Source organism: Falco naumanni, chromosome 20 (genome assembly GCF_017639655.2).
Source record: "Falco naumanni isolate bFalNau1 chromosome 20, bFalNau1.pat, whole genome shotgun sequence".
In the NCBI taxonomy this organism is placed as follows: domain Eukaryota; kingdom Metazoa; phylum Chordata; class Aves; order Falconiformes; family Falconidae; genus Falco; species Falco naumanni.
In genome coordinates, this window is record NC_054073.1 from 2898485 (window position 1) to 2923193 (window position 24709).

The following is a 24709-nucleotide window of genomic DNA, read 5'->3' on the forward strand; positions in this document are numbered from 1 at the left end:
GTGGGTGTGCGAGGGGCTCCCCGTACCTCTGAGCAGTCTGCCTGGGTGCTGCAGGCATGCTCCCGGTCACCGGGGGTTGGGGAGGGCTTCTCCGGGGCAGCCACCTCCTGGTGCTGGGGGGGTGGGGTATCTCCCGGTGCCTGGGCGGGGGTGTGTGTGCTGGTGGCTGGGGCACATGCGGGTATGGGGGGCTGGGAAAAGACGCAGGGGGGACACTGAGGGTGGGGGAGAAGGGTGCCGGGGGGTGGGGGGAGCTCCCGGTGTTCTGGGGAGCCGCACATGCTACCGCCTGCCGGACGGACCCACAGCTTCCAGAGGGGGAACGGGCACAGCCCCCCCGCCTACCGCCATGGTTCCGTCTCCGCGGGTCCCGCCTCCCGACCAATCGAAGCTGGCGGCGCCTTGTGACGGGCATGGAGCGCGGCCAATGAGAGCGCGGGACAGTGTGGCGGCCGGTCGGGTCCATGTGGAGGGCCCTGCGCGCCGCCGCCTACCGCCCCATGGCGGCCTGGGCCCCCACGGCGGCCCCCAGCCCCACGGCGGCCCGGGGCTCTGCCGCCACCGCCGGCATCATCGTCATCGGCGACGAGATCCTCAAGGTGCGGCCGGGGGCGAGCCGGGCCTGCAGCGGGCGGGCGGGCTGAGGCCTGGCGGGACCCCCCGTCACGGGTGTCTCTGTTTGTCCCCCCGTCACGGGTGTCTCTGTTTGTCCCCCCGTCACGGGTGTCTCTGTGCCCCCCTCCTCCCCGTGACAGGTATCTTTGTGTGTTCCCCGTCACAGGTGTATCTATGTGTCCCCCCGTCACGGGTGTCTCTGTCTCCCCGTCACGGGTGTATCTACGTGTCCCCCCCGTCATGGGTGTCTCTGTCCCCCCAGGGTCACACGCAGGACACAAACTCCTTCTTCATGTGCCGACGGCTGCGCACCCTGGGCGTGAGGGTGGCCCGCATCTCGGTGGTGCCTGACGAGGTGGACGCCATCGCCGATGAGGTGGCCGCCTTCGCCGCCCGCTTCACCTATGTGCTGACCTCAGGAGGCATCGGCCCCACGCACGACGATGTCACCTTTGAGGCTGTGGCCAGGGCCTTCGGGGAGCGGGTCACCCCCCACCCCGAGCTGGTGGGCCTGGTGCACAAGTTCTTCGGCAAGACAGACGCGCAGTGCCCCGAAATGAAGCTGGCTCGTGTCCCCGAGTCCTCCCACCTCAACTACGGCATGGACGGGCGCACGGGTGGCACCTTCAAGTACCCGTTGGTCAGCGTACGCAATGTCTACATCTTCCCCGGCATCCCAGCGCTGATGGAGCGCGCCCTGGATGGCCTCACCCACCTCTTCCGCAGCGAACAGACCCATTTCCACTCCCGTGCCATCTACGTGGCGGCCGATGAGATCCTCATTGCACCCACGCTGGACCAGGCCAACACCACCTTCCAGGGCCGTGTCAGCTTGGGTTCCTACCCGGACTGGGCCAACAACTACTACCGTGTGAAGCTGACGCTGGACTCGGAGTCAGAGCAGGACCTGGAGGAAGCGTATCGCTTCTTGATGGAGAAGCTGCCACCGGGCATCATCGTGCCGTTCGTGACAGACTGCGTCTCGCCAGCAGTTGCAGAGGTTTATGGCCTGGCTGAGTCAGGTACAGGGGAGCGGTATTGCAGCACAGCTCGGGGCGCAGGCCCTCCAGCCCAGCGGGGCCAGGGCACTGGGAAAACTGGACTGGGAGCAGAGCTTGCCTGTGCTGGTGTGCTGGAGGGCTTGAGGGGTGCCAAGGTTTTGCCAGCAGCTGCAGTGGGCTTTGTCCCATGTAGTGGGAGAGGGACCCGTAACCCCAGTTATGGCCAGCTGGTGCTGGTCCCTGAGAGCATGCTGTGCATTGGGGGAGCGATGCTGCAGTTCCCCCGTGCAGGCAGGATCCCTATTCCACCCGTGGCACAAACCTCCACGTTGTGCAAGCTCTTGGCTCCAGTCTGCAGTGTTGGCAGTGTCTGGAGGCAAGATGTGCCCAGAGGGCGAGGCCCTGTGGCAGCACAGCAACAGGCAGGCACCGACTGTCCCCTCCCGGCAGGCTCGGCCCTGGGGCAGAAGGTGGCAGCAGCACTGCGGACCATCGAGGCGGCTTTGGACCGGTACAGCCTGGCCCAGCTCTGTGTGGGCTTCAACGGGGGCAAGGACTGCACGGCCCTGCTGCACCTCGTCCACGCTGCCTTGGAGAGGTACCTGGCCAGGGGGCTGTGCTGGCCTGGCCTGGGGCAGGGCTGAGGGGGTGCGGCAGACCCCGGCTGGGGCTCCCTACCCACTCCATTCTGCGGGAACAAGTGGATCCCTGGGGCCCAGCTTGTGGGGACTGGGTGGCTGCCCTGCTTCCAGTCACTGTTCTCCAGAGCCCAGCTGCGACGGGTCTCTCTCCAGGCGATACCCAGCGAGGCAGGAGAAGCTGCAGGTGCTCTACATCCGCATCGTCTCCCCCTTTCCCGAAATGGAGCAGTTTATCCAGGCGACTGTCCAGAGGTACGGGGCAGAGTGGGGCGGGCTGCCAGGCAGGGGGTGAGCAGTGGCTCCTGCGGCCCGGCAGGCAGCTGCCTGTCCTGCCTGCACAGGTATAAGATCGAGCTCCACACGGTGGAGGGCTCCATCCGGGACGCTCTGGTCCGCCTGAAGGAGCAGCAGCCGCAGCTGGAGGCCGTCCTGATGGGGACACGGCGGACGGACCCCTACTCGCGCACCCTGACACCCCTGTGTGTGACAGACCCTGACTGGCCCACGTACATGCGGGTGAACCCCTTGCTGGTACGTGGCCTCTGCCTGCTCTGGGGCTGGGGACAAGGCTGTCCCCTCTCGGTGTGGGAGTGAGGCTGGCTAGTTCAAGTGACGGGGCTGGAAGCCAGCACTAACCCACCCCCATCCCAGAGGGCTTTCCACCCAATTTCCCCCCTCCCCAGAGTGTCTCCTGCCCTGTTGCGTAGCCGTGGGTGCCCCTCGCTGCAGCCAAGCTGCCTGGTGCTGTCAAGCAGGGCTTGTTCCTGCCCGCCCAGGGTTTTGGGGAGGCGCTGGGAGGGACAGGGGTGCCCCAGGGACCCACTGGCTCTCCCGGCTGCTCATGGCGGGGGGAGTAGCTGCCTTCCCTTTGGCATTCCCTGCCCAATTCTGCCTGCAGGACTGGACCTACCGGGACATCTGGGAATTTCTGCGCAAGCTCTTTGTCCCCTACTGCGTCCTCTACGACAAGGGGTGAGTGTGCAGCGCTGCCCTCCCTGCTTGGCCTGGCCGATGCTGCCAGGCGCAGCCCTGCAGCCGCCTTCTCCCCCCACAGCTACACCTCCCTGGGGAGCATGGCCAACACGCAGAAGAACCCGGCACTGCGCTACACCGACACCCGGGGCCGGGAGAGCTACCGGCCCGCGTACGAGCTGGAAAATGAGGAAGACGAGCGCACTTCCCGCCAGTGAAGGCCCACGGGCTGTGCTTGGGGAGGCTCTGCTGGGATGCTGCTGGCAGCCAGCTCCCCCGCGGATGTCCCTGGCACCGCCGGCGATGACACTGAATAAACCTGCTGCCTGCCAGTGCTGAATAAACCTGCTGCGCTCAGCCTGTGGTCTGCATTGCGCTCGCGCTTGGCCCTGCCGGGCCCGCCGGGCCCCGTGGGGTTCTGGCAGCAGCGGGACAGGGGGCGAGGCCAGCTCTGCTCAAACAAAAGGGTCCCCAGGCAGTGCCCCCTCCCCGCACCCGCTATTGTGGAGGCTTTTGAAGCGCAGAGAATGGAGCAGGTTCCAGCGCTTGCTGGGGACCCACGTGCCAGCGCGGCTGCCTCCCCACGTCAGACCCCGCTGATCCTCCATCGGCCATGCGCCTCCTCTGGACCGCGGCGGCCCGGCCGCTGGGTGCTCCCAGGCGAGCGGCGCGGCTGGTGGCACTGCCGGCACCCACCGACTCCTGCCTGGGGCTGCGCCTGGGCTCCTGGCTGCTGCGGCTGCTGCGGGAGTGCGTCTACCTCCTGCTCTGCAGCTGGTGCATCCGCGAGCTGCTGGACTAGGGAATGCCCCCCCCTCGACGCCTCAGGACCCCCGGCACCCCCTGCCTGCCCCTGTGCGATGGGTGAGTGCCCTGCCCTCAGCTGCCTGCTCAGCACGGTGCTGGGGGCCCCACTGCCGTGCTCCCAGGGGTGACATGGGCATGGTGCTTGGGGGGTGACAAGGGCCTGGCCATGGTGCTTGAGTGGTGATGGGGGCCCCACTGCCGTGCTTCTGGGGGGTGCCAAGGGCCCAGATGGTGTTTGGGAGGTGATCGGGGCTCAACCGTGGTGCTCCTGGGGGTGCCAAGGGCCCAGCCATGGTGCTTGGGGGGTTTCTGGGGGCCCCACTGCAGTGCTCCAGGGGGTGACAGGGGCCCAGCCACGGTGTTTGAGGGGTGTGACGGGGGGACCTGGCCATGGTGCTCTTGCGGGGTGATGGGCTCGGCTGTGATGCTGCTGGGGGTGATGGGGGTGCAGCTGTGGTGCTGGTAAGGGGGCGTCCTCACCCACTGTGCCTCTCTCCCCTCCCCAGGACTGCTTGTTGCCCCGAGCTGATGGACCCCCAAAGCTGGGAACCCCGCTCCAGCCTGCGCTCCCCCCAATCACAGAGACCCCAATAAACCTGAGCAGCGCCTGACCAGCTGCATGTCTTTGGGGAGGGCTCTGAGAGCGTGTGCCCCCCACCCCACCCCCCAACCCTCACCCTGGGTAGGACCCAGGCACCCCAACCCGCACGTCGCCTCTGCCTGGGGCCAAGGGGCAGGAGCGGGGGGGCTGTGGCTCTGCCTGCCCCTCCTGCCTGTCCCTCTGCCGGGTTTATCCCTGCCTGTGACTCAGCCCCTTGTTTAAAGAGCGTCTCCGCTTGTCCCCGCTCCAGGCTGTTTCCTGCCCCGGCCTCGCGCGCCCGGCTGGCCCCGGCGCTGCCAAGAGCCAGCGGGAAGCAGCCAGAGCAAAATGTCCCCAAAGGGCCCAACCTGGCCAGAGCTGCGGCAAAGGTCATGGCCACCGAGACGTGTTGTGGGGCACCGGGGCTCCGCCATGGGGATGGCTGTGGGTCTCCCGCCAGGTCTCCCGGTGGCTGGCCCCGGTGTGGGGGCTGCCCGCAGCCCTGTCCCTGGCGCAGGGGAAGCTCCGTACTCCCCAGCCTCGCCGCAGCCCTGGCGCCAGCCCGGCCTTCCTTATCTCGCCGGGAAGTCGGGAGCAGGAAGCCCGGCCCGGCGTGGGATAAGGGTCCCGTTTACATTAGCCGCTTTGTTGTGGAGCTGGCTCCCACCCTTGCCCAGCACCCATGGGGCAGGGGACCCTGACCCTGGCCGCAGGGAAGTGGCTGGGACCCCCGCCGCAGGTGCCGTGGGGGGCTGGGGTGGTCCTTGCAACCCCTGTGTGGACATGGGCAGGGGTGGGGTCTGCCAAGAGGATGCTGGGCCATGCACCCCACGGTTCCCCCTTGCCCACGGGGCCAGCCCGGCTGTGGCAGCCCTGGCAGGATGGTGCTGGGCATCCCCACTCGCCGCAGCCCACCCGTCTGGCCTGACGCCTGCTCTGCTGCTGCTGCATCCTGGCCCCGGGGCTGGCCAGGACAGGGCGAATCAATGAATTCCCCAAACGGGGAGGTCCGGGGGAGGGAAGAGTGTCCCGGCACAGGAAAAGCTCCTGGCAGCCCTGCGTCGCGGGCAGAGCGGTGCCGGCTGCCCCAAGAGCGCAGCCCCATGCGCAGCCCCGGCTCCTCGCACCCAGCTCCACCACCTGCCGTGAGTGAGACCCCCTTCCCTGGGGACCCCTGGCCCAGCCCCGCGCCAGGTGGGGCGGCAGGAGGGGTGGGTGGGCGCTGCAGTAGGGGTGCATGGTCCCCTGCCCTTGCCGTTATGGCACAGGCGGGTTCCCCTGCACTGGAGGTTGGTTTTGGGGTTACGTCCCCATGTCACCCTGGGGTCACCCTGGGAGCATCACCGTGTTCTGGCGTGTCTGTGGGGGAAAGGCAGCTGCGGGCAGCAGTAAGCCCGGGCAGGGCAGCCTTGCCAGGGCCCCAGCAGTGCAGGGGGCTGCACCAGGGACCTCCGTGGCCGTTGGAGGGTGACGCCTGTCCCCATCCCGCAGGTGGTCCCCACTGCCCCATGTTCCGTTCGCGCCGTGCCGGGCTGGTGAGGCGGCTGTGGCGACAGCGTTGCGTGGTGGCCGGCCCCGAGGATGGCCCCGGTGCCCTCAAACCGGCGGCACATGCCCTCTTCAAGAAGCTGAAGGACGAGGAGCTGGAGCTGCTGGTGCAGGCGGTGGAGAGCCGGGGTGCCTGGGAGTCCGGCTGCGTCTGGGCACCGCGGGGGGAACCGCGGGGGACCAAGCAGGCGCTGCCCCCCCAGGTCCTGCTCTGCCGCCTCTACCGCTGGCCTGACCTCCGGCAGCCCTACGAGCTCAAGCACCTCTGCTACTGCGCGGGGGGCCGGGGGGGCTGCGGGGACGTGGCCGTGCTTTGCTGCAACCCCCACCACTTCAGCCGCCTGGCTGCACCCGGTGAGTGCCGGGGGCTCCAGCCCACCCGAGCCCACCCAGCCTCTGGTTCCCAGGGCCAGCTCAAGGCTCCGGGATGCTCCGGAGGGGGATGCGTATCCCAGCCCCTCAGCCCCTTCTCTCCCCCACCCCAGAGACCCCACCACCCCCCTACTCAAAGGTGTCCTGCGGTCCCTCCTGGCCAGATGAACCCCAGCACCCCGGCACCCAGCTCCTGGAGTTCAGCTACAACGGTGGGGACCGGCACGGTAAGAGGGTCCTGCCATACTGGGGGGGCTGCTCGAGCTCCCCCTCACCCAGCAGGCAGGGATGGGGCAGGGCTGACCCCCCCGGGCAGCTCTGCCCCCACCCCACTACTGGCTGGGGCAGAGGTGTGGGTCACAGAGCCTGAAAACTGGGGAGCAGAGCTGGTGGGGGTAATGGCTCCGGTGTGGGATGAGAGGTTCGGGGGGGTGGGGGGCGAGCAGCCCGGGCCCAGTCCCCCCCCACTGTGGCTCCTGTTATTTTTGGCGGCGCCAGGCTCCCTGCCGGAGGAAGCGCTGCCCACGGGGACACACACAATGTGCCTTGACGCACACAGCTGTGGCTCCAGCCTGGCTGCTGGCCACCAGGGCCCCACCTTCCCCGTGCCCGGGGACCCCCCTCACCGTGTCCCCAGGGACGGGGGGCTGGGGACAGCCTGGCCCTCTGTGCCAGCACACAGTGGCTCTGGTGACCCACGCCCCATGCCAGAGCCTGTGCTGGCACATCCCAGCACACCGTGTCCGTCTGTCCACTGCACTGGCTCCTGCAGGAACTGGGGGAGGGGGGGGCATGGACCCCCCTGTGCCCACTCCCTGCCCATCACCCCTCCCCTTGGGCTCTCCAGCTGCGTGGTTTGGCCGTGCCCGCGTGGCAGCCGGTGGCTCTGCTCTCCCCCAGCAGACACCAGCCTTTCACGGAACACCATTAAGGACGGCTACTGGTGCAAACTGGCTTACTGGGAGCACCGGACACGCGTGGGCCGCCTCTACGCTGTGCACGAGGCCTCCGTGAACGTCTTCTGTGAGCTGCCGCGGGGCAGCGGGTTCTGCCTGGGCCAGCTGCCGGCTGCCCACCGTAGCCGTGCCGTGCGGCGGGCGCGCGGCAAGATCGGCCGGGGGCTGCTGCTGAGCCAGGAGCCAGGCGGCGTGTGGGCGTACAACCGCAGTGAGCACCCCATCTTTGTCAGCTCGCCCACCCTGGGGGTCCTGGGCGCCGGTGGGCTCACTGTCCTCAAGGTGCTGCCTGGCTACTCGGCGAAGGTGTTTGACTACGAGCAGGTGGGGGGTGCGGGGGGCTGGCGGCTGCCCGGGGAGGGTCCCTGTGACCCCCACAGTATCCGCATCAGCTTCGCCAAGGGCTGGGGGCCCTGCTACTCCCGGCAGTTCATCACCTCCTGCCCGTGCTGGCTGGAGGTGCTGCTCAACCAGCCACGCTGAGGGGCTGGGAGGGGGGGTGCCGGGGAGACCCCCAAAGCAGGTGGAAGGGGGGGACATGAGCCAGGGGGCCCCTCCACCGCCCCCAGCCTCTCTCTGCCAGGGCTGTGCTGCAGTGGGGCTGTTCTGGCCCAGGAGACCCTTACTGGGACCCTCTGCCCCAGCCCCGGGGGGGTCCAGTGCTCCCTCCTCCCCCATGCCCTGCTCACCGCCCTGCCAGTACTCGCCACCGGGCCTTTTGCTGACACAGGGCACTATTTAATCTTTTTATTATTTTTTTATTATTTTAATGGTTAAATTTATTTTAATTTATTTAATTTTTGTAAAAAAAGTAGAGCACGATGCAGCAGCCGCCTGGCACCATGGGTGGGGGACCAGGCCCGGCCCCCGGGGGGGCAGCCAGGGCAGGGCTGTGGGCTGCAGGAGGGGAGGGCAGTGGGTGTACAGCCCCAGAGCCGGGGCGGGGGGCTGTGGGCCTGGGGGTCATGGCAGGCATGGGAGGAACAGGAGGGAGCAGGCACAGCTGGAGGTGTGAGGCCAGAGAGCACAGCTGGAAAATGGGGCAGGTTAGAACAGCTGTACAAGTGTGGGGCAGGTGAGCACAGCTGGATGGGTGTGGGGCTGGTAGAGCACAGCTGGATGGACAAGTGTGGGGCCGGTGGGCACAGCTGGATGGATAGGTGTGGTGCTAGTGAGCACAGCTGGATAGATGTGGGGCCAGTGAGCACAGCTGGATGGATGGATGTGGAGCAGGTGAGCACAGCTGGATAGTTGTGGTGCATGTGACTACAGCTGGATGGATAGGTGTGGGGCCGGTGAGCACATCTGGATGGATGAGTGTGGGGCTGGTGAGCACAGCTGGATAGATATGGGGCAGGTGAGCACAGCTGGATAGATGTGGGACTGGTGGGCACAGCCGGATGGATGGGTGTGGGGCTGGTGAGCACAGCTGGATGGGTTTGGAGCTGGTAGAACACAGCTGGACGGACAGGTGTGGGGCCAGTGAGCACAACTGGAGGGATAGGTGTTGGGCTGGTGAGGACAGCTGGATGGGTGGGTGTGGGGCTGGTGAGCACAGCTGGATGGATGGGTGTGGGGCAGGTGCTGGGGACAGGGCAGGGTCCCCAGCGGTGGGTCCTGCGTCCGGGCACCCGCCGGGCAAGCGCAGCTTCGGGGGTCCCGGGGTGCCCGGGCCGCGACGGCTGTTTCTAACCCCAATAAAGGTGCCACCGGCACAAAGACCCTCCCCGTGTCCCCACGCGTGTCGGTCCCGCGCGGGCGGCGCGCCGGTGGCCGCGGGCTGGGCTCGGGGACCGGCAGTGCCCTCTGCAGGCGGCCGCGGCCGGGCCGCGATGACCGCCCGGTCCTTCCTGCCACGCCGCCGGCCCGGCTGAGACGGGCCTGGCGGCTCCGCGGCCCCCCCGGCCCCCCCGGCCCCGGCCCCGCCGCGTCCCCACGGGCAGCAGGTGAGTGCGGGCCTCGCCGTCGGGGCCGCCCCGGGGCGGCGGGCGGGCGGGCGGCACCGGGAGCGCAGCGCCGGGCACCGAGGGCTCCGGTACCGGCACTGGCTCAGCGCTGCGGGGAGCGGCGGCGCGTGGTGGCGGGCGGGGGCCCGGGGGGCAGTGGCGGGGCCGGGGGGCGGCGCGGCCGGGGATTTTCTGCGATCTCCCCCTCCCCGGTCCCCGCGGGAGCCCCGAGCCCCGCGGTCGGTGCCTGGGCGGGGGGAGGCGGGGGGGAGGGGTGCAGGTGCGCCGACGGCCGGACGGGGGCCGCGGGGGGGCTGCGGGCACCGGAGTCCCGGCGCCCGCCGAGGAACGGGCGGGCTGGGCACGGTGCGGCGGCAGGTGCCCGGTACCGGGAGCCGGCGGGGGGGCTGGGGGGGGGGGGGGGGCTGGTGGGCCCGGCGCTGGAGCGGTGCCCCCCGGCGCGGTCCCCCCCGCCCGGCTGACATAACGTCTGCGCGGGGCCGTGTTTGCCTTGGCAGCCCGCGGCGGCGGCGGCGGCTCCTCACACTTTCCGCCAGCGCCGGGCAGCGGCCGGGCTCTGAGTCAGGAGCCGGGGGGGCCGGGGTGAGGCGAGGTGAGCCCCGGGGCCGCCCCGCCGCTGCCTCCCGGGGCCGGCGGCGGCCAAACAGGTTGCGCGGGGTCCCCGCCCCGGCACCTGCGGCGGGGCCGCTCCCGGGGGGGCCGCGCCGCGCCCTGCCCCAGCACCGCCGGCAGCGGGGGGGCCGCGTCCCCGGCCCCGGCGCTGTACCCCCGCCCTGCCCGCGACTCCATTCCCCCCGCCGGTGCCCGCTTCCCCGGCCCCGGTTCTCCATCCCTGCACGTGCCCGGTTCTCTATCCCCGCCTGTACCCGGTACTCCACCCCCCCCGCCGATGCCCGCTTCCCTGGCCCCGGTTCTCCGCCTCTGCCCGTGCCCGGGACTCTATGCCCCTCCCTCCGCCGGTGCCCGCTTCCCCGGGCCCGGTTCTCTATCCCCGCCCGTGCCCGGGAGGGACTCCATCCTCCCCGCCGGTGCCCGCTTCCCCGGCCCCGGTTCTCCATCCCTGCCCGTACCCGGGACTCTATCCCCCCCGCCGGTGCCCGGTTCTCCACCCCCCGCCCCACGGCCGACTGCCCGTGCCCAGTTCCCCGCCCCGTGCCCGCGGGGCGGAGCGGGGCGGGCCGGCCCCGGGGCTCGGCGGCCGCAGCGGGCGGGGCGCGCTCGGCGCCTGGCACCGGGCGAGGCGCCGGCGGGGCCGTACCGGGTTCCACCCCCCCACTCCCACCCGCCCACTCCCACCCCCCCAGCCACGGGGTCGGTCCCAGCGCGGCGCCGTTAATCGCTGCTGTCCCGCGCCTCTGACTCAGCTCTTCCCGGCCCCCCCCCCCCCCCCCCAGTGCACTCCGGTCCCGGGGGGGCCCGCTCGGCCCCCGCCCTCCCGGGGGGGGGTGTGTGCGGTGGGCTGATGGGCGGGCCCCCCCACCAATAGGAGGCCGGACCGCCGGCGCGCTGCCCAATGAGCGGGGGCGGGGGCGGGCGCTTCCTGGAGCCCCGGCGGCGGCGGCGGCGGCGGCGGCGGCGGCAGCGGGGGGGGGGCGGGCGGGGCGCGGCGGCGGCAGGTGAAGGCGGAGGCGGGGCCGCGGCCCCGGGACCGGCCCGTGGCTCGGGCGGGGCGCGCAGGTGAGCGGCAGCGGGTGGGAGCGGACGGACCCACCGACGGGGTCTGCACGGAGGTACCGACCGACCGGTAACGGGACCGGGACCGGGACCGGTACGGCGACCGTTTTGGCAGCCCGGTTGCGGTGAGTCGCGGGGATCCGGGATGCTACCGGCTACCGGCGGCGGGCGGGTGCGCCGAGGTGCTCTGTGCCCGGACCGTGCCTGCCCGCCGCTGCTCCACGCTGGGGCCGGTGGACGTGTCGCCTGCGGGGCGGAGGGGGCCACGCGGGGGCCGTTCCCGGCTCCTCCGCACGGGGCTGCGGGAAACGGGGGACACCGGCAGGTCCCCGCCGCCTCCCGGGGTGGCTGCCAAGGCTCTGGCCGGGGTCCACTTGCGGTGCCACCATCCAGCCGGGGTCCCTCCACGCTCACCGGGGTGCTGCCGCCGTCCCACCGCCCTTCCCGGCCCGCTGAGCGGCTCGGCCGCATCCCCGGCTGCACTGGGCATGGCACCGTCACGGCGGGGTGACAGCTCGGGATCCCCCATGGCGCCAACACCGGTACCGGCAGGTGGGTGTCCCCGTGTCCCGGCACGCTGCAGCACACCAGTGACCCGCTGGGCCTGGCATGCTGGCGGCGGGTGTTTCACTGCTGGCTGCTGGCAAGGATCCACACCGGGGTGCCCACCGGGCCCGGTGGCTTGGTAGCACCCGCCGAGCGCTGGTGGACTCTGTCCCGGTGCACCCAGCCCTGCTGTACCTGTCCCCCCCTGGCTGGCTGCCCCCAAGCCGGCTGTTTGCCCGGGGTGGGGTGCGGTATTTACCCTCCCGCCACAGCCCATGCCGGAGGGAGTCACCGTCTTGGGCCGCGGCCGCCCTTGACCCGGAGCTGCTTTTACCGGGCGAGGGGGACGTGGTGCTGGGTTTGGCGCGGGGTGAGTGTGGCCGTGCCTCTGTTTCCCCAGCTGCGAGGGGTCCCGCGGTGCTGGGGTCCCCCGGCGCCGGTGCTTGGCACGCAGCAGCTGCCGGCGACTCGAGGCCGCGGCGGTGATGCCAGTGCCGGGTGTGGAGGGAGGGGCTGGGCTCAGGAACTTGGAGTTGGGCGCGTGGAGAAGGGGAAGCTGTGGGGCAGGGGAGGGTGTGGGGCAGCGGGGCCGGGCTGCGGGCTGCTTGGGGCTGGGGGTGCCTTTGCTGGCGACCGGCGTGTGGAGTGGGTGAAACCCCCGGGTGTGGGGAGGTGACAGATGGGGGTGGGGTGGGGGATGGGGTGTGTGTGACACGGATGGACATCGGTGTTGGGTGCTGGGGACCTCCTGAGACCACCCGCCGGGGCCCGGGCTGGGCAGCCCCCCCTCACTGGCGGCACCACGGTGCTGAGCCCGAGGCCGCGGCGGTGCGGCTCTGCCAGCTGGTGCCGTGCACCCTCGGTGCACACGTGGCACGAGCACGACAGGCCTGAGCACAGCAGGGGCAGGCGGCGGGTGCAGCAGGGGGTGTGGGGGCCAGCACAGCCCCCCGACCCTCGAGGGGTGGCTGCTGCCCCACGCGCGGAGCAGGAACTTCTCCTTCGGGGCGGGCGGTGGATGATGAAACCACGGAGAAATCTCTCCTGGCAGCGCGCGGGCTGCTGGCGGGAGCCCCCGGGAGCCCACGCTCCCCCTGCGCCGCCGCTGCCGCCTTCCCATGGTAACCCCACCACCGAGCTGGGGGGTCAGGGCGGGGGAGGCTGCCCTGGCTGGGGGGACTGGCGCCCGCCGAGTCCCCCCAGCAGCGCTGACGTCCCCGACATGCCCCAGGAGCTGCATGTCCACACCCCAGCGAGCCCCGGGGCGGCTGGAGGACCCGGCCAGGGGCTGGGCTGAGACCCGTCAAACTCGCTTCGTGCCAGGGAGGTGACGCTTGGGTGGCCGCGCAGGCAGCCGGGGAGGCTGCTGTGGCTGGGGCTGCCGCGGTGGCCGGTGTGACCTTCACCGTACTCGGTGCCCGGCCGCTCTCCCAGCCCAGCGATGGGTGGCCGGTTGGCGCAGACGCCGGTGCGGTGGGAGCCGCGGGGCCTGGGTGCCCCGTGCCCCCCGAGCCAGTAGCGTGACTCGGCGGGGCTGTGGGCGGGCGGGGGGGACCGAGCCGTGGCGAGGGAAAATGAAAGCAGGTGATGCGGAAGGAGAAGTAGGTCAGGCGAGCGCTGGCCTCTCCCGGCAGCCTTGGCTGCGCTGCATGCTCCGCTTCGCCCCGGCTGTCCCCACCGTGTCCCTGGGCCCCATGGGCAGCGGCTGGAGGGGCGGTGAGTAGGGGGTCCTGCTGCCAGGCGCGGGGTCCTGGGCAGGGTGGGGGCCAGCGCTGCTGCCCTGGACGCTGATGGGGTGGGGAGTGCGGCCAGGCTGGCTGGCACGCGGGGGGCACCGCTGCACCCTGGCAGTTTTGCTTCGGTTCCCCTCCCATGGGCATCCCCAGCGGCATGGGCCTGGGGGCCGCTGTGAGGATGGGCAGGGGGATGCTCCGCTCTTGTCCCGCTGCGGGGCCAAGGAGGGGAAGGGAAGGGGATTCCTGCCCGGCTTGGGCAGTGCCGAGCCTGCTGGCACGGTGGGGACATCCCGGTGTGGCTTGGGACTGGGGACAGTTCTGGGGTGGCCCCGTGTACCGTGGTGGGACTCCATGGCAGCTGCCCCTGGCTGTGCTCCGCCACGTGGGGCTGGCGGGGGTCTCGCTGGCAGCACTGCGTGGGCCGGTGAGGCTGCGGCGGGCACAGCCGCGCAGGCAGTGCTCTGTGGGCTTGGGGGGGATTAGAGCCGCCTGCCCCCCCCCTTCCCTCCCCTGGGATCAGCCGTGGGCAGCGGGGAGCTGGCAGCAGGCAGCTGCCGTGGGGGCGGAAGCCAGGCTATTTCGGGGGGTGTGGAGGGGGGGCCGTGGGCTGGCACTGTCCTTGCCAGGTGACCCCAGTGGGACCAGCACCGCCCTGGTGCCGGGATGGAGCGTCGTTGGGGCCTGTCCTGTGCCACCTGGCAGTGCTCAGTTCCCGAGGTGCTCTGAAGACAGGGACCCTGTGTCAGGGAGGAGATGCCACCAGCCTGGGGGGCTGCCCAGGGCTGTGTGGCAGCGGTGGGACCCAGGGGGTCTGGCTGCCCTCCAAGGGGCTCCCGTGACTGTGCCACAGGGCAAGCAGCACCAGAGCTGGCTCGCCCTGGGGCTGGCAAGCGGGACCAGCCGTGGGCAAGCCTGGCTGGCCCAGGCTGAGGGCTGGCAGAGCCTCGCCCTGCTGCCATGGGTACCCCCGTGCCTGGCACCAGGGTGCCCATGGGCAGCTGAGTCTCGCTCCATCCCGGTGGGGTCCTGGCCACACTGGGCCACACAAGCTGGGACGCAGCGGGATGCCCAGCTCTGCTGTGCCCCTCGGCACTGGCAGGGGTGGCCTGGGCACTGGGTGGGCTCGGAGCCCACCGTGCGGCGGCTGCCTTGATCACAGCCCAGTCCCCCCCGGCTGCTGGGGAATCTGTGAGTGGGTTTTGCCCCATGCCGAGGGGTGATCAAAGGTGGGGTTTGCTGTTGACCATTTCCTTCCTGTTCCCCCCTCCTTGAGCTCCATTTCGGCAACCCCTTCCTTCCTTCCTTCCTTCCTACCCTCCTTCCCTCTGCCTGCATGTGGCCCCGCTCCCCAGGCCACCCTGGCAGGGAGCAGCTGAGGACAGCCGGTGTCCGGCCTCACGTGGCCTCTCCCCAGTGCTGGGGATGGTGATGCTTGGAGCGGGGAGCCCAGGGGTGACCCACAGAAGCCACACGCCATTGGCTACATCCATAGTGGCCATCCATAGGTGAGCAGGTGGCTGTGGGACCTCTCCTGTCCTGGCATGTTGTGGTCCCCCGTACTGGGATGTGGTGCGGGAGGTAGGGATGCCCATGGCTGGGGTGCCCATCCTGCTGTCAGGAGAGGGGGGTGGCACCACATGGGAGATGCTGCTGGAACCTGTCCCAGCTGCATGCAGGACGAGGCTGCGGCCCATCACTGGTGCCACTGGTCAGGGTGTCACTGGCCAAGGCCAGGACGGAGCGTGGAGGAGGACGGATGAAGGTCAGCCCATCCATCACCTGGTCCCCCCTGACTGGGCACCCCTGGTGCCCCCCAGCCGGGGTGAGCAGCAGTTTGTGGCCAGCGCATGGGCAGTTGCGACACCCCCAGGGTGGGGGGGATGTCGTGACTCACCCCAGCGGGGCCTGGCCACCAGCGGGAACCCTGAGTCAGGGCTGCGTGCCCATGCCATGCCCCTCCCTGCCCGCCTCGCCCACCTTATCTCCCGCCCTTAGCACCTGGCACACCTGGGCCAGGGGGGGCTGGCGCCGTTTCCCTCCTTTATGGGGAGCAAAGGGCAGGCAAAGGGTTGGCAAGCTGGTGCTGCGTCCCTCCCACCCTCCTGGGGACGCTGGCCTGGGTCTGTGCCCCCCACCGGGGTGGCCGGCCAGCCCGGCGCGTGGTGGCAGCGTGGCGGACAAGGCTGCCGGCACCACCGCTGCCTCCCAGCCGCACGCTGCCGGCGCTCCAGCCCTCGGGCTGACCCATGGTGGCACGGCCAGCCTCTGCCCAGCACGCGGTCCCTGGTGATGGGGGAGGCGGGATGCCGTGCCAGGGCATCCTGGCCTGAGTGGGCACGATGCTGGCGCAGCCACTGCCCCCCTGCCCGCCTGCTGTCCCTGCTGCCGGCCCGTTTGCTCGGGCTCTTGCACAACCCGCTCTTTCCGCCAACGTTGCTGGGGCCAGAGGCCCCCTCCCTGCCCGGCTGGCGGCCGGGCTGGCACAGGGCTCTTCCCCTTTCTGCCCGGCCTTGTGCTGCTGGCAGCGCCGGCACGGCTGCCCAGAGCCCTGCCGGGGCCGTGCCAGGGCACTGCGGTGGGGCTGCCCCCCGGCCGGGCTGGTGTGGGCGGCCGGGGCGGATGCTGGGTGCCGGGTGGGGTGTGGGGAGCACTCCCCGGGCTGTTAATTGCTGTTTAGCTGGGGATGCAGAGGGTGTAATTACGGGGGGGGGGATTGCGCGAACCTGCAGCTGGCCCCAGGGGGCTGGGGGGGGGAGTGTGGGTGCCCCGGCGAGTGGAGGGGACTAGGTTCAGCAGGGGCCACCCCTGAGCCCCCTCCCTGGGTCACGGCTGTCCACATCCCCCGTGGGACCTCGGGGACGGCGGAGCGGGACGTGCGTCTGCAGGTTTGGGGGGCGGCTCCAGGGCTGTCCAGGCAGGCCATGGCACGCCGCACCGAGCCCAGCCCTGCGGTGGCAGCCCCGCTCCCGCCAAGCGCAGGCGCCCTCCCGGCTCGGCCGGGCCGGCCACGGCCAGCAGTGAGCACCCGGCACCCAGCGCCCTGCCTTGGGGCGGCGGGAGCGCGAGAGCCTGTCCGACGCCTCGGCGCAGGGGGCCGGGGCATGCGGCGGGGAGGCGATGCCGGCAGCGGGGAGGGGATGCCCGCGGCACGGGGTGCCTGTCCTACCGACACTGGGAATTTCCTCCGGCGAGAGGGGGCCGGGGGATGCCCCCTGCCCGGTTCTGGGTTGGCACCCCGCGGCATGGCGCTGGCCGTGAAGGGTTAATGCCGTGTGTGTTCTGGGAAGCGGGGCTGGGAGGTGCGTGACCCGGGGTGTGGGCGTCGACTCCTTTTGAGGTGGGATCCTGCGCTCAAGTGCAGCGGGGAGCGGGGCCAAGTTCACACAGCACCCTGCCTTCCCCTCCCTGCCGCTCGCGGGCCGCCGACCCGGCCGCGGCGCAGCGCCGAGCCACGCCGGGACACACGCCAGGTGAGCCGAGCGCCCACCCCGCCGCCGCCAGCCGTCGTGGCGGAGAAGGTGCCGGGGCAGTGGGGACCCGGCGCGGTGCCGCCGGGCACGGGGAGAGCCAGGCATGGCTGTTTTGGCACCGGCCGGGAGGCTGCCCGGGATGCTGGCATCGCCTGGGCCCTGCACCGCCCTCGCTGCCGGTGGGACGGGACGGGACGGGCAGTGAGGTTCGGGTCACCACGGCCTGGCAGAGTGAGACCCACACCCCACGGCGGTGGTGCCAGGCAGCCGGACGTGCCTCTGCCTGGCCCAGGCGCTGGGGAAGGTTTTGGCAGCGAGAGGGGGCCATGATGGCGGCGGGAGGGGGCTGTGGTGCCAGTGTGGGGCTGGCGGGCAGAGGGCTGGCGCTGGGGGGCTTGGCTGGGCCGGTGGCTGCTTGTCCCCGCTGCAGGTGCCAGGGTTGGCACTGGGGACGCCGCGGGTCCTGCAGCCACCTGCGCCGCCATGGCAGGGCCGCCTGCACCCAGCCTCCAGCCCGGCTATTGTGCGCGGTTGGCACCGGCAGCCACACCGGGCACCGGCACAGAGACCGACTTGGGCCACGGCACTCAGACCCCCTGGCTCAGTGCCCATGGCTGCCGTGCCCGCGAGGTGCTCAAGGCACCTGGGAACCGAGAGCTCTCCGGGTGGCACCACGGGTGCCAGGAGCCGGATGGCGGTGGGAGGCCGGGGTGGTGCCGCGGGGCTCGCTCCCTGGCACCGTGGGGCATGGGGGCTCTGTTTATCCTTTTCTCTCTTCAAACCATTTCCTTTCGTTTCTGCTCGCTGTTTCTTCTTCTTTCAAAGAGCGGGACCGCTTCCCCCAGCCGCCTCCCCTCCAGCACTGGGACCCCCAGCATGCCCGCAGCATGTCCCCAATTCAGCGCCACCAGCCTGGCTGGCCCCCAGCCCACCGCCTTCCCCGCCAGGTGGGCAGAGAGGCTGCGCAGCCCCCCACCCCACAGCCATGCCACCCCCCCACGCCATGGCACCCGGCGCTGGTACCGCCGCTGCTCCCCGCTGGCTTTGGGCTGGGTGATGGGGGCGTGGGTGACGGGGGGAGTTGGTGCATGGCTGCATACCTGGGTCCCTTTCCCAGCTCCCGAAGGGCGAGGGGCCCCACGGGGCAAGGGGCCGGGGGCCACCAGGTCGATGATGGCTGGTGCTTCGCTCCCCTTCCTGGGTGACTCATTCTCCCCGGTGCGGCTGTGAAGTCCCTCGACAGCGTTTGCAATTCTTGTGACCGAAAGCAGTAGCACCCTGCAGCAGCCTGGGGTGGGGGCCATGCTCCCCATGACCCCTGCCCCCCTTCCCCATGAGGGAGCAGGGGGGGGCACCCAGACACCCCCTTCTACCCCACATCTCCCACCATCGCCAAGCCAGGACCAGTGCCCGGCACAGGCTGGCACCATGCCCGCGTGCAGGGTGCCATCCTGCCTCGGTGGCACGGGACAGCCAGTCCCCACGCTGGGTGGGTGCTGCAGGGCCAGACACCCACCCTGCCACGTGCAGCCGTGCTGGAACGGCCAGACCCCGGGCCAGGGGCACTGGGGGGGAACCAGCTGGTGAATGGGGGCTGGCCGTGGCTGCACCAGGCGGCATGGGCTGGCGGCGGGATGTCAGGCTGACCCGGCCAGGCATTGTTCCCGCTGCTGCCCGCCCTGGCGCAGGAGCCGGCTCAGCGTGGGGAGCAACCCCCCCTTCCCCCAGCCCCGTGTGTCTGCCACAGCCAAAACGGGCCCGGCCGCAGGCATTGACGTAACCAAGAAAGCCCTGGTGCGACGGGGGTGTGGGCATCATCACCGGCCCCCTCCTCAGCCCATGCTCCCCGTGCCATCATCTCTGGCGCCAGCCACGGAACGTCGGGGGGCCGGGAGTGGCTCTGGTACCCTCACACCTTGTCCCCGTCCCCCCCCCTCCCCGTTTCCTTATCGCCGCTCTGATCTCCTCGATGGCAGCACCCGCTCAGCATGTGACTTCGCTCCAGCAGGGAGGATGCGCGGGGGGGGGGTGGTGGGGGGGGGTGGGGGTGTCGGAGAAGAAGCCGTAACGGGCGGTTTGGTGCGATGGAAAATCCCCCTCCTGCCGCCGCCTCGCCCCCGCCCTGCCCCGGCCCTGCGCCCTTGTCCACAGGCATCCGGCCCGGTGGCTGCTCACGGGGGTCCCGGCTCCCCCGCCAGCCTGAGCTGGGCCTCCGGTGAGTTCTGCGGCACCGGCAGTGCCAAGGCGGCTCCCGCCTGCGCCGCACCACGGCGAGGCTGGTGGCCGTACCCGTTCCTTGAAGCCCCCTGCCACCTGTGGGGGTCTCAGTTGCCAGGCCCAGGCATCCCTGGGTGCTGGAGCCCCCCGACGGGCACATGCCAGCTGTGGGTGCCGGCCCCGGCCCCAGCAGCAGGAAGAGCGCTGGGTGTCTCGTGGGGCTGGGGGTGCCGTGGGGACGGGGCGGCCATCCCGCTGCTGCTGGCATTCAGCTGGGGGAGGCAGCGACGGACGATGCAGGTGCCACTCCGTGGCGGGACCACCGCCTGTGAGAGCCCCGGGGGTCCGCAGGGCTCTGGGCTGCCCTCGGCAGGCGCCACGTCCCCATCATCCCCCTGCAGCACAGGGCGCTCGACTCCCCTAATCCTGCCCCCGCTGCTAATCCTGCCTAATCCCACCGGGGGCTGTCGCTGCCTGTTGGCTCCCGGGGCCCTGATGGTTTAATCACCCCTAATCCGCTCGCCCCCGCCCCGGCGGGCACCGGGGACCCCGGCCAGCGGCGGGACGGGCTCCTGGCGAGGGGGCGGCCATGGGCACTTGGCGTTGGCGCCAGCATCCCGGGCGGTCGGCACTGCCCGGCTCCCAGTTTCAGGGGCGGCTGCCGCCTGCCATGCCGGTCGGGCCTGCTCGGCAGCGGCTGGGGCGGCTCCGCAGCCGGTTGCTCCGGGGCCGTTCCCAGCCGTGCCGAGGCAGCCCCAGCTGGCGGCCGCCCAAGCGCAGGGAGCGGCCGGCGCGGGGATGGGCCCCTGTGCCGGGGGCCGCCGGCCGCGCCGCCCCTCCACGGGCAAGAGGGGGCACGTCCCCCGCGCCCGCCGACAGCACAGCGTGGCTTGGCACGGTCCGGCACGGCGTGGCGGGGTTCAGTTCGGCTGGGCCTGGCATGGCTCAGCGTGGCCTGGTGCAGCTTGGTGATGTCCGGTGCCATATGCCACCGTGTGCCATGGCTTGGCATGGCTCAGCATGGCCTGGAGTGGCTTGGTGATAGCCAGTGCCATATGCCACCGTGTGCCATGGCTTGGCATGGCTCAGCATGGCCTGGTGCAGCTTGGTGATGTCCGGTGCCATATGCCACCGTGTGCCATGGTTTGGAATGGCTCAGCGTGGCCTGGCCTGGCTTGGTGATAGCCAGTGCCATATGCCACCTTGCACCATGGCTTGGCATGGCTCAGTGTGCCCTGCTGTGACTTGGTGATGTCTGGTGCCGTATGCCACCGTGCACCATGGCTTGGCCCAGCTCGGCGTGGCATGGCACAGCTCTGGCAGCACCGCCAGCCTGGATGTGGCAGTACCTGCCCCAGGGTGCAGGCAGGGCTGCAGCCACCAGACAGACCTCCCACCCCAGTGTCACCCAGCAGAGCACCAGTGTCACCCAGCAGCACCAGCCAGCTGGGGTGGCGTTACCTGTGGCTGGGCACGGGGTCGCAGCACCGTGGCTGCCACCTGTACCCTACCTGTGGGTTGGGAGGGTACCGGGCTCCCTCTTCCCACAGGCTCCATCGCCCGCCTGTGCCGGCTCCGTGGGGACGCGTGGGTCCCCGATGCAGCACCATGAGGACCGCGGGTGCCAGCGTCGGCAGCGCCGGGTTTAGAGCCGGGGCCAAGCCCTGCCAGCCGCAGCGTGGGAAAGGCCCGGCTCACGCAGGCAGGGCTTGGCTGGGCGAGGAGCGGCCCCAGGCTGGGGCAAAGCGGGAGGGAGGGGGCCAGGCCCCCACCGGGAGCGGGGGCAGGAACCGGCGGCGCGGGTGCTGATCCTAATCTGCGGTGGCAGGAAGCGTGGCCCCCGTTCCCAGCCTGGGCTCCGCGGGGCGGCCCCCGGCCCTCGGGGCCCTCTTCCCGGCACTCACCCGCCCACCTGCACCCGCTGCCGGCGAGGCCCGCGTTCCCAGGACGGGGCTGCCGGGAGCCGGTGGGTGCACCCAGCGGTGCCGGGGGGCCAGGGGGTGGGTGGGCTGGTGCAGGAAGCGCGGTGCCTCGGCGCCGTTCAAAGGCGCCGCACTGAGATTTCCCCCTTTGCTGTGGTGGCGCGGGCGGCCAGGTGCCAGCGATGGAGGAAGCGCGGGGGGCTGTGGTGGGGGGCCTGCTGCCCGCCAACCTCACCGTGGGGGGGTGTATGTGTGTGTGTGGGGTGAGGGCAGCCCCCAGGCCCCCAGCCTGCTCCGGTTTGGTATCCCACCGAAACCACCGTGCCACCGAGCCCCGTGCGATGAAGTTTTTTCCTCGCACCCTGGCTTGGCGGCGCGGCTGATGCTCCAGCCGCGGTGTTTAGTCCAGGCTTTGGGCTGGTTGCCATGCCAGTCGGCGAGCATCCCGTCCTTCCCGCAGGTGAGGATGATGGCCAGCCCAGAGGACGACCTCATCGGTATCCCCTTCCCCGAGCACAGCAGCGAGCTGCTGAGCTGCCTGAATGAGCAGCGGCAGCTGGGGCTGCTCTGCGATGTCACCATCAAGACGCAGGGCCTGGAGTATCGCACCCACCGCGCCGTCCTGGCCGCTTCCAGCCGCTACTTCAAGAAGCTTTTTGCTGGACCAGGACCGGGGCAGGAGGTCTGCGAGCTGGACTTTGTGGGGCCGGAGGCACTGGGCGCGCTGCTGGAGTTTGCCTACACGGCCACGCTCACCATCAGCAGTGCCAACATGGGCGAGGTGCTGCGCGCCGCCCGGCTGCTGGAGATCCCCTGCGTGATCGCCGCCTGCGTGGAGATCCTGCAGGGCAGCGGGCTGGAGGCACCCGGCCCCGATGACGGCGACTGCGAGCGTGCCCGCCGCTACCTGGAGGCTTTCGCTGCCCTCCCCGAGGGCGAAGCGCCCGCCCCGCCACCCCCCCCGCCCCGCTGCCCGCCGCAGCAAGAAGACCCGCAAGTTTCTGCAAGCCCGTGGCGCCCGGCTCAACAACCACACCGAGGAGCCGCCCGCCGAGGCCGAAGCCTGCGGCAGCCCCCCGCCACCCCCCCCAGCCGCCCTCGCCCCCCCTGCCCGAGGGGCTGCCCCTGCCTTACGACAGCTTCGAGCTGCCCGAGGAAGAGGAGCTGCCCCCGCACCCCTTCCCCTTCCCCTACCAGTCCCCCCTGTCCCCCGAGGAGGCTGCCTCCGACGAGGACGCCATCGACCCTGATCTGATGGCGTACCTGAGCTCGCTGCACCACGAGTCGCTGGCGCCTGGGCTGGATACGCCCGACAAGCTGGTGCGCAAGCGCCGCTCGCAGATGCCCCAGGAGTGCCCCGTCTGCCACAAGGTCATCCACGGCGCCGGCAAGCTGCCCCGCCACATGCGCACGCACACGGGCGAGAAGCCCTTCGCCTGCCAGGTCTGCGGGGTCCGCTTCACACGGTGAGTGCAGCCCGGTGGGTACCCGACGGCATCCCCCCCTGCCCCCAGCACCTCCCCTGCTAGTGCCTGGCTGCTTCCCTGCCGTGGTGCAAGTGCAGGGCCAGGGGGGCTTCTGTGCCCCCCGTGAGTGCTGCCTGAGCGACCCGCCCTGCCTGCTAGCCGTGGTACCCAGCAGCATCCCCAGCTGCACCTCCCCTGCTGGTACTCAGCTGCATCCTGGCACGGTGCAACACCGGGATGCATTTCCCACCGCCGCTGGTGCCACAGCAGTCCCTGCACACCCCAGCCAAGCAGCCGGGATGTGGTTCCCCACCTTGCCAGAGCCCCCAGCCCCCCCCCCTCCTTGCAGAGCATCCCTACCACTGCACTGCCAGCACCATCCCGCTGCCTACTGCAGCCAGGTGGCTGCTTCCCTAGGGATGCCAGCTGCCCTGTGCCAACGTCTGCCTCTCCATTTGTGTCTGTGTGTCCCCAGGAATGACAAGCTGAAGATCCACATGCGTAAGCACACGGGGGAGCGGCCCTACTCCTGCCAGCACTGCAGCGCCCGCTTCCTGCACAGCTACGACCTGAAGAACCACATGCACCTGCACACGGGCGCGCGGCCCTACGAGTGCTACCTCTGCCACAAGGCCTTCGCCAAGGACGACCACCTCCAGCGGCACCTCAAGGGCCAGAACTGCCTGGAGGTGCGGACCCGCCGTCGACGCCGCGACGAGCCGCCGCCGCCGCCCGCCGGACCTCCTGGCCTTGACCTCTCCAATGGGCGGCTGGAGGGGCTGCGCCTCTCCATCGCCCGCTACTGGGGTCCGGGGCAGCCGAAGGAGGAGGAGGATGAGCCGGAGGGTGAGGAAGGGCCACAGCCGGACGGCACCGTGCCGGTGGAGACGGTGTAGGGCCACTGCCACGGCGAGTGCCGTGCCATGCTGAGCCGTGCCGTGCGTGCCCGCCCCGGGTTTCTGTTCCCGTTTTTCCCGTCACGGTTCATTCCCAGTTATGCAAAGGGGGAAACTCCCCCCTGGCCGATTTGCACAATGGGGTGGGGGGGTGTCCCCGCCGCCCCCCCACCGTGCCCAGGGCGCACCCCCCCCATCCGCCGTGCCCGGGTTTCCCCCCGCCGTACCCGGGCAGCGGAGCCCCGGTGAGGGGGCCGGGGGGGGGGGGAGAAGCGGGACTGGGGTGTGTGCGCCCCCCCCCCCCGAGTGGATGCCGCCCCCCAGCGGGGCCGGGACCGGGCGGTGGCACCCGCGGACCGAGGGCGCCCCTGGCCCCGAACAGGAGGGCGCTGGCGGGGCCAGCAGGGCGCCCCCCCCCCCCCCCCCCCGCCCCCCGGTGTGCGGGTGGAGGCGGGGGGGGCCGCCGCCCTGCGCTGTGCATAGCTTGTGTCGTCCCCCCCCCCCCCAGCCCTCCCCGTCCCGAGCAGCCCCTCCCCGGCGAGCCCCCCCTCGCCCCTGCACTCCCGGCTGCTTTCTCTTGGTTGCACTATTCGGGTGAGCCCACCCGGGTGCGGGGCAGCCCCGGCCCCCACCCGATCCCATCCCCCCCCAACCACCCCGGCCCTGTGGGACCCCCCTCCCCGGGGTGGCCGGGCCCCCGCGGTCACCCCTCTGCCCTTTGCACATGCCCCCCCCAGGGCGCAGCCTCCCCACCCGCCCCCCCGGGGGAGCAGGGGACCGGCACTATTTGCCTAAAATAAGAGTTTATCTATATTTAAAAAGATGATGTAATATATTCCCCCCCCCCCCGCCCCGGCCCCTCCGCTGCTGCCCGCCAGCGCTGCCCGGCCCCCGCGCATCTGTCCCTTGCCATGGGGTGCCGGGAGGGGTGATGGGGACGAGGGGCTCGGCTCCCGTCATGGCTTTAAAGTGCCTTATGGTGAACTTGAAACTTTTCGGCTACTTGAACCTCTCTGGTGTCAGGAACCAAACGAATAATCGGTGGGCGGCCGCCCCCCGCCCTGCCGGGTCGCCTCTGTCTGTCTGTCTGTCTGTTTGTGTTTGTTTTTTTAAACGAAGGCTGCTTGGTAATAAACGGAGAAGCAGGGACCCCCTCCGTGCCCGGCTGTCTGTCTGCCCCCCCACCCCCCACCCGCCGGTGCTGCTCTGCTTGGGCCTGGGGCAGGTAGTGGGGCTGGGGGCGCCCCGGGGCTGGGGCTGGGGCCATCAAGGTGCTAGGGACAGTGATATTGAGGGGTTGGGGGCACTGTGGCGCTTGGTATA

At 71.0% G+C, this 24709-nt stretch overlaps 3 protein-coding genes across 4 annotated transcripts; all 3 read left to right on the forward strand.

Moving 5' to 3' along the window:
* The first annotated feature begins 442 nt into the window (after positions 1-442).
* FLAD1 (flavin adenine dinucleotide synthetase 1) lies at positions 443-3586 on the forward strand. The gene is made up of 7 exons (XM_040618644.1): positions 443-599; positions 878-1637; positions 2067-2214; positions 2411-2509; positions 2599-2788; positions 3156-3229; positions 3312-3586. Exons 1-7 carry the CDS (start codon positions 465-467, stop codon positions 3445-3447), a joined length of 1542 nt encoding a protein of 513 aa, XP_040474578.1. The 5' UTR covers positions 443-464; the 3' UTR covers positions 3448-3586.
* A 1655-nt stretch (positions 3587-5241) lies between these two features.
* Positions 5242-8379, forward strand: LOC121099604 (mothers against decapentaplegic homolog 6-like). Of its 2 annotated transcripts, none has more exons than XM_040618768.1 (4): positions 5242-5761; positions 6108-6518; positions 6650-6763; positions 7437-8379. In XM_040618768.1, the coding sequence occupies exons 2-4, from the start codon at positions 6125-6127 to the stop codon at positions 7973-7975; spliced, it is 1047 nt and encodes a 348-aa protein (XP_040474702.1). In that variant the 5' UTR covers positions 5242-5761; positions 6108-6124; the 3' UTR covers positions 7976-8379. The 2 variants fall into 2 exon arrangements, with proteins under 2 accessions (XP_040474702.1, XP_040474703.1); XM_040618769.1 differs by having other exon boundaries at positions 5244-5761; positions 7440-8379.
* A 2662-nt stretch (positions 8380-11041) lies between these two features.
* Positions 11042-24533, forward strand: ZBTB7B (zinc finger and BTB domain containing 7B). The gene is given in 5 exon segments (XM_040618671.1): positions 11042-11136; positions 21485-21993; positions 21995-22133; positions 22135-22490; positions 22966-24533. Coding segments are annotated over 4 exon segments (1419 nt in total). The 5' UTR covers positions 11042-11136; positions 21485-21490; the 3' UTR covers positions 23387-24533.
* Positions 24534-24709: the final 176 nt, after the last annotated feature.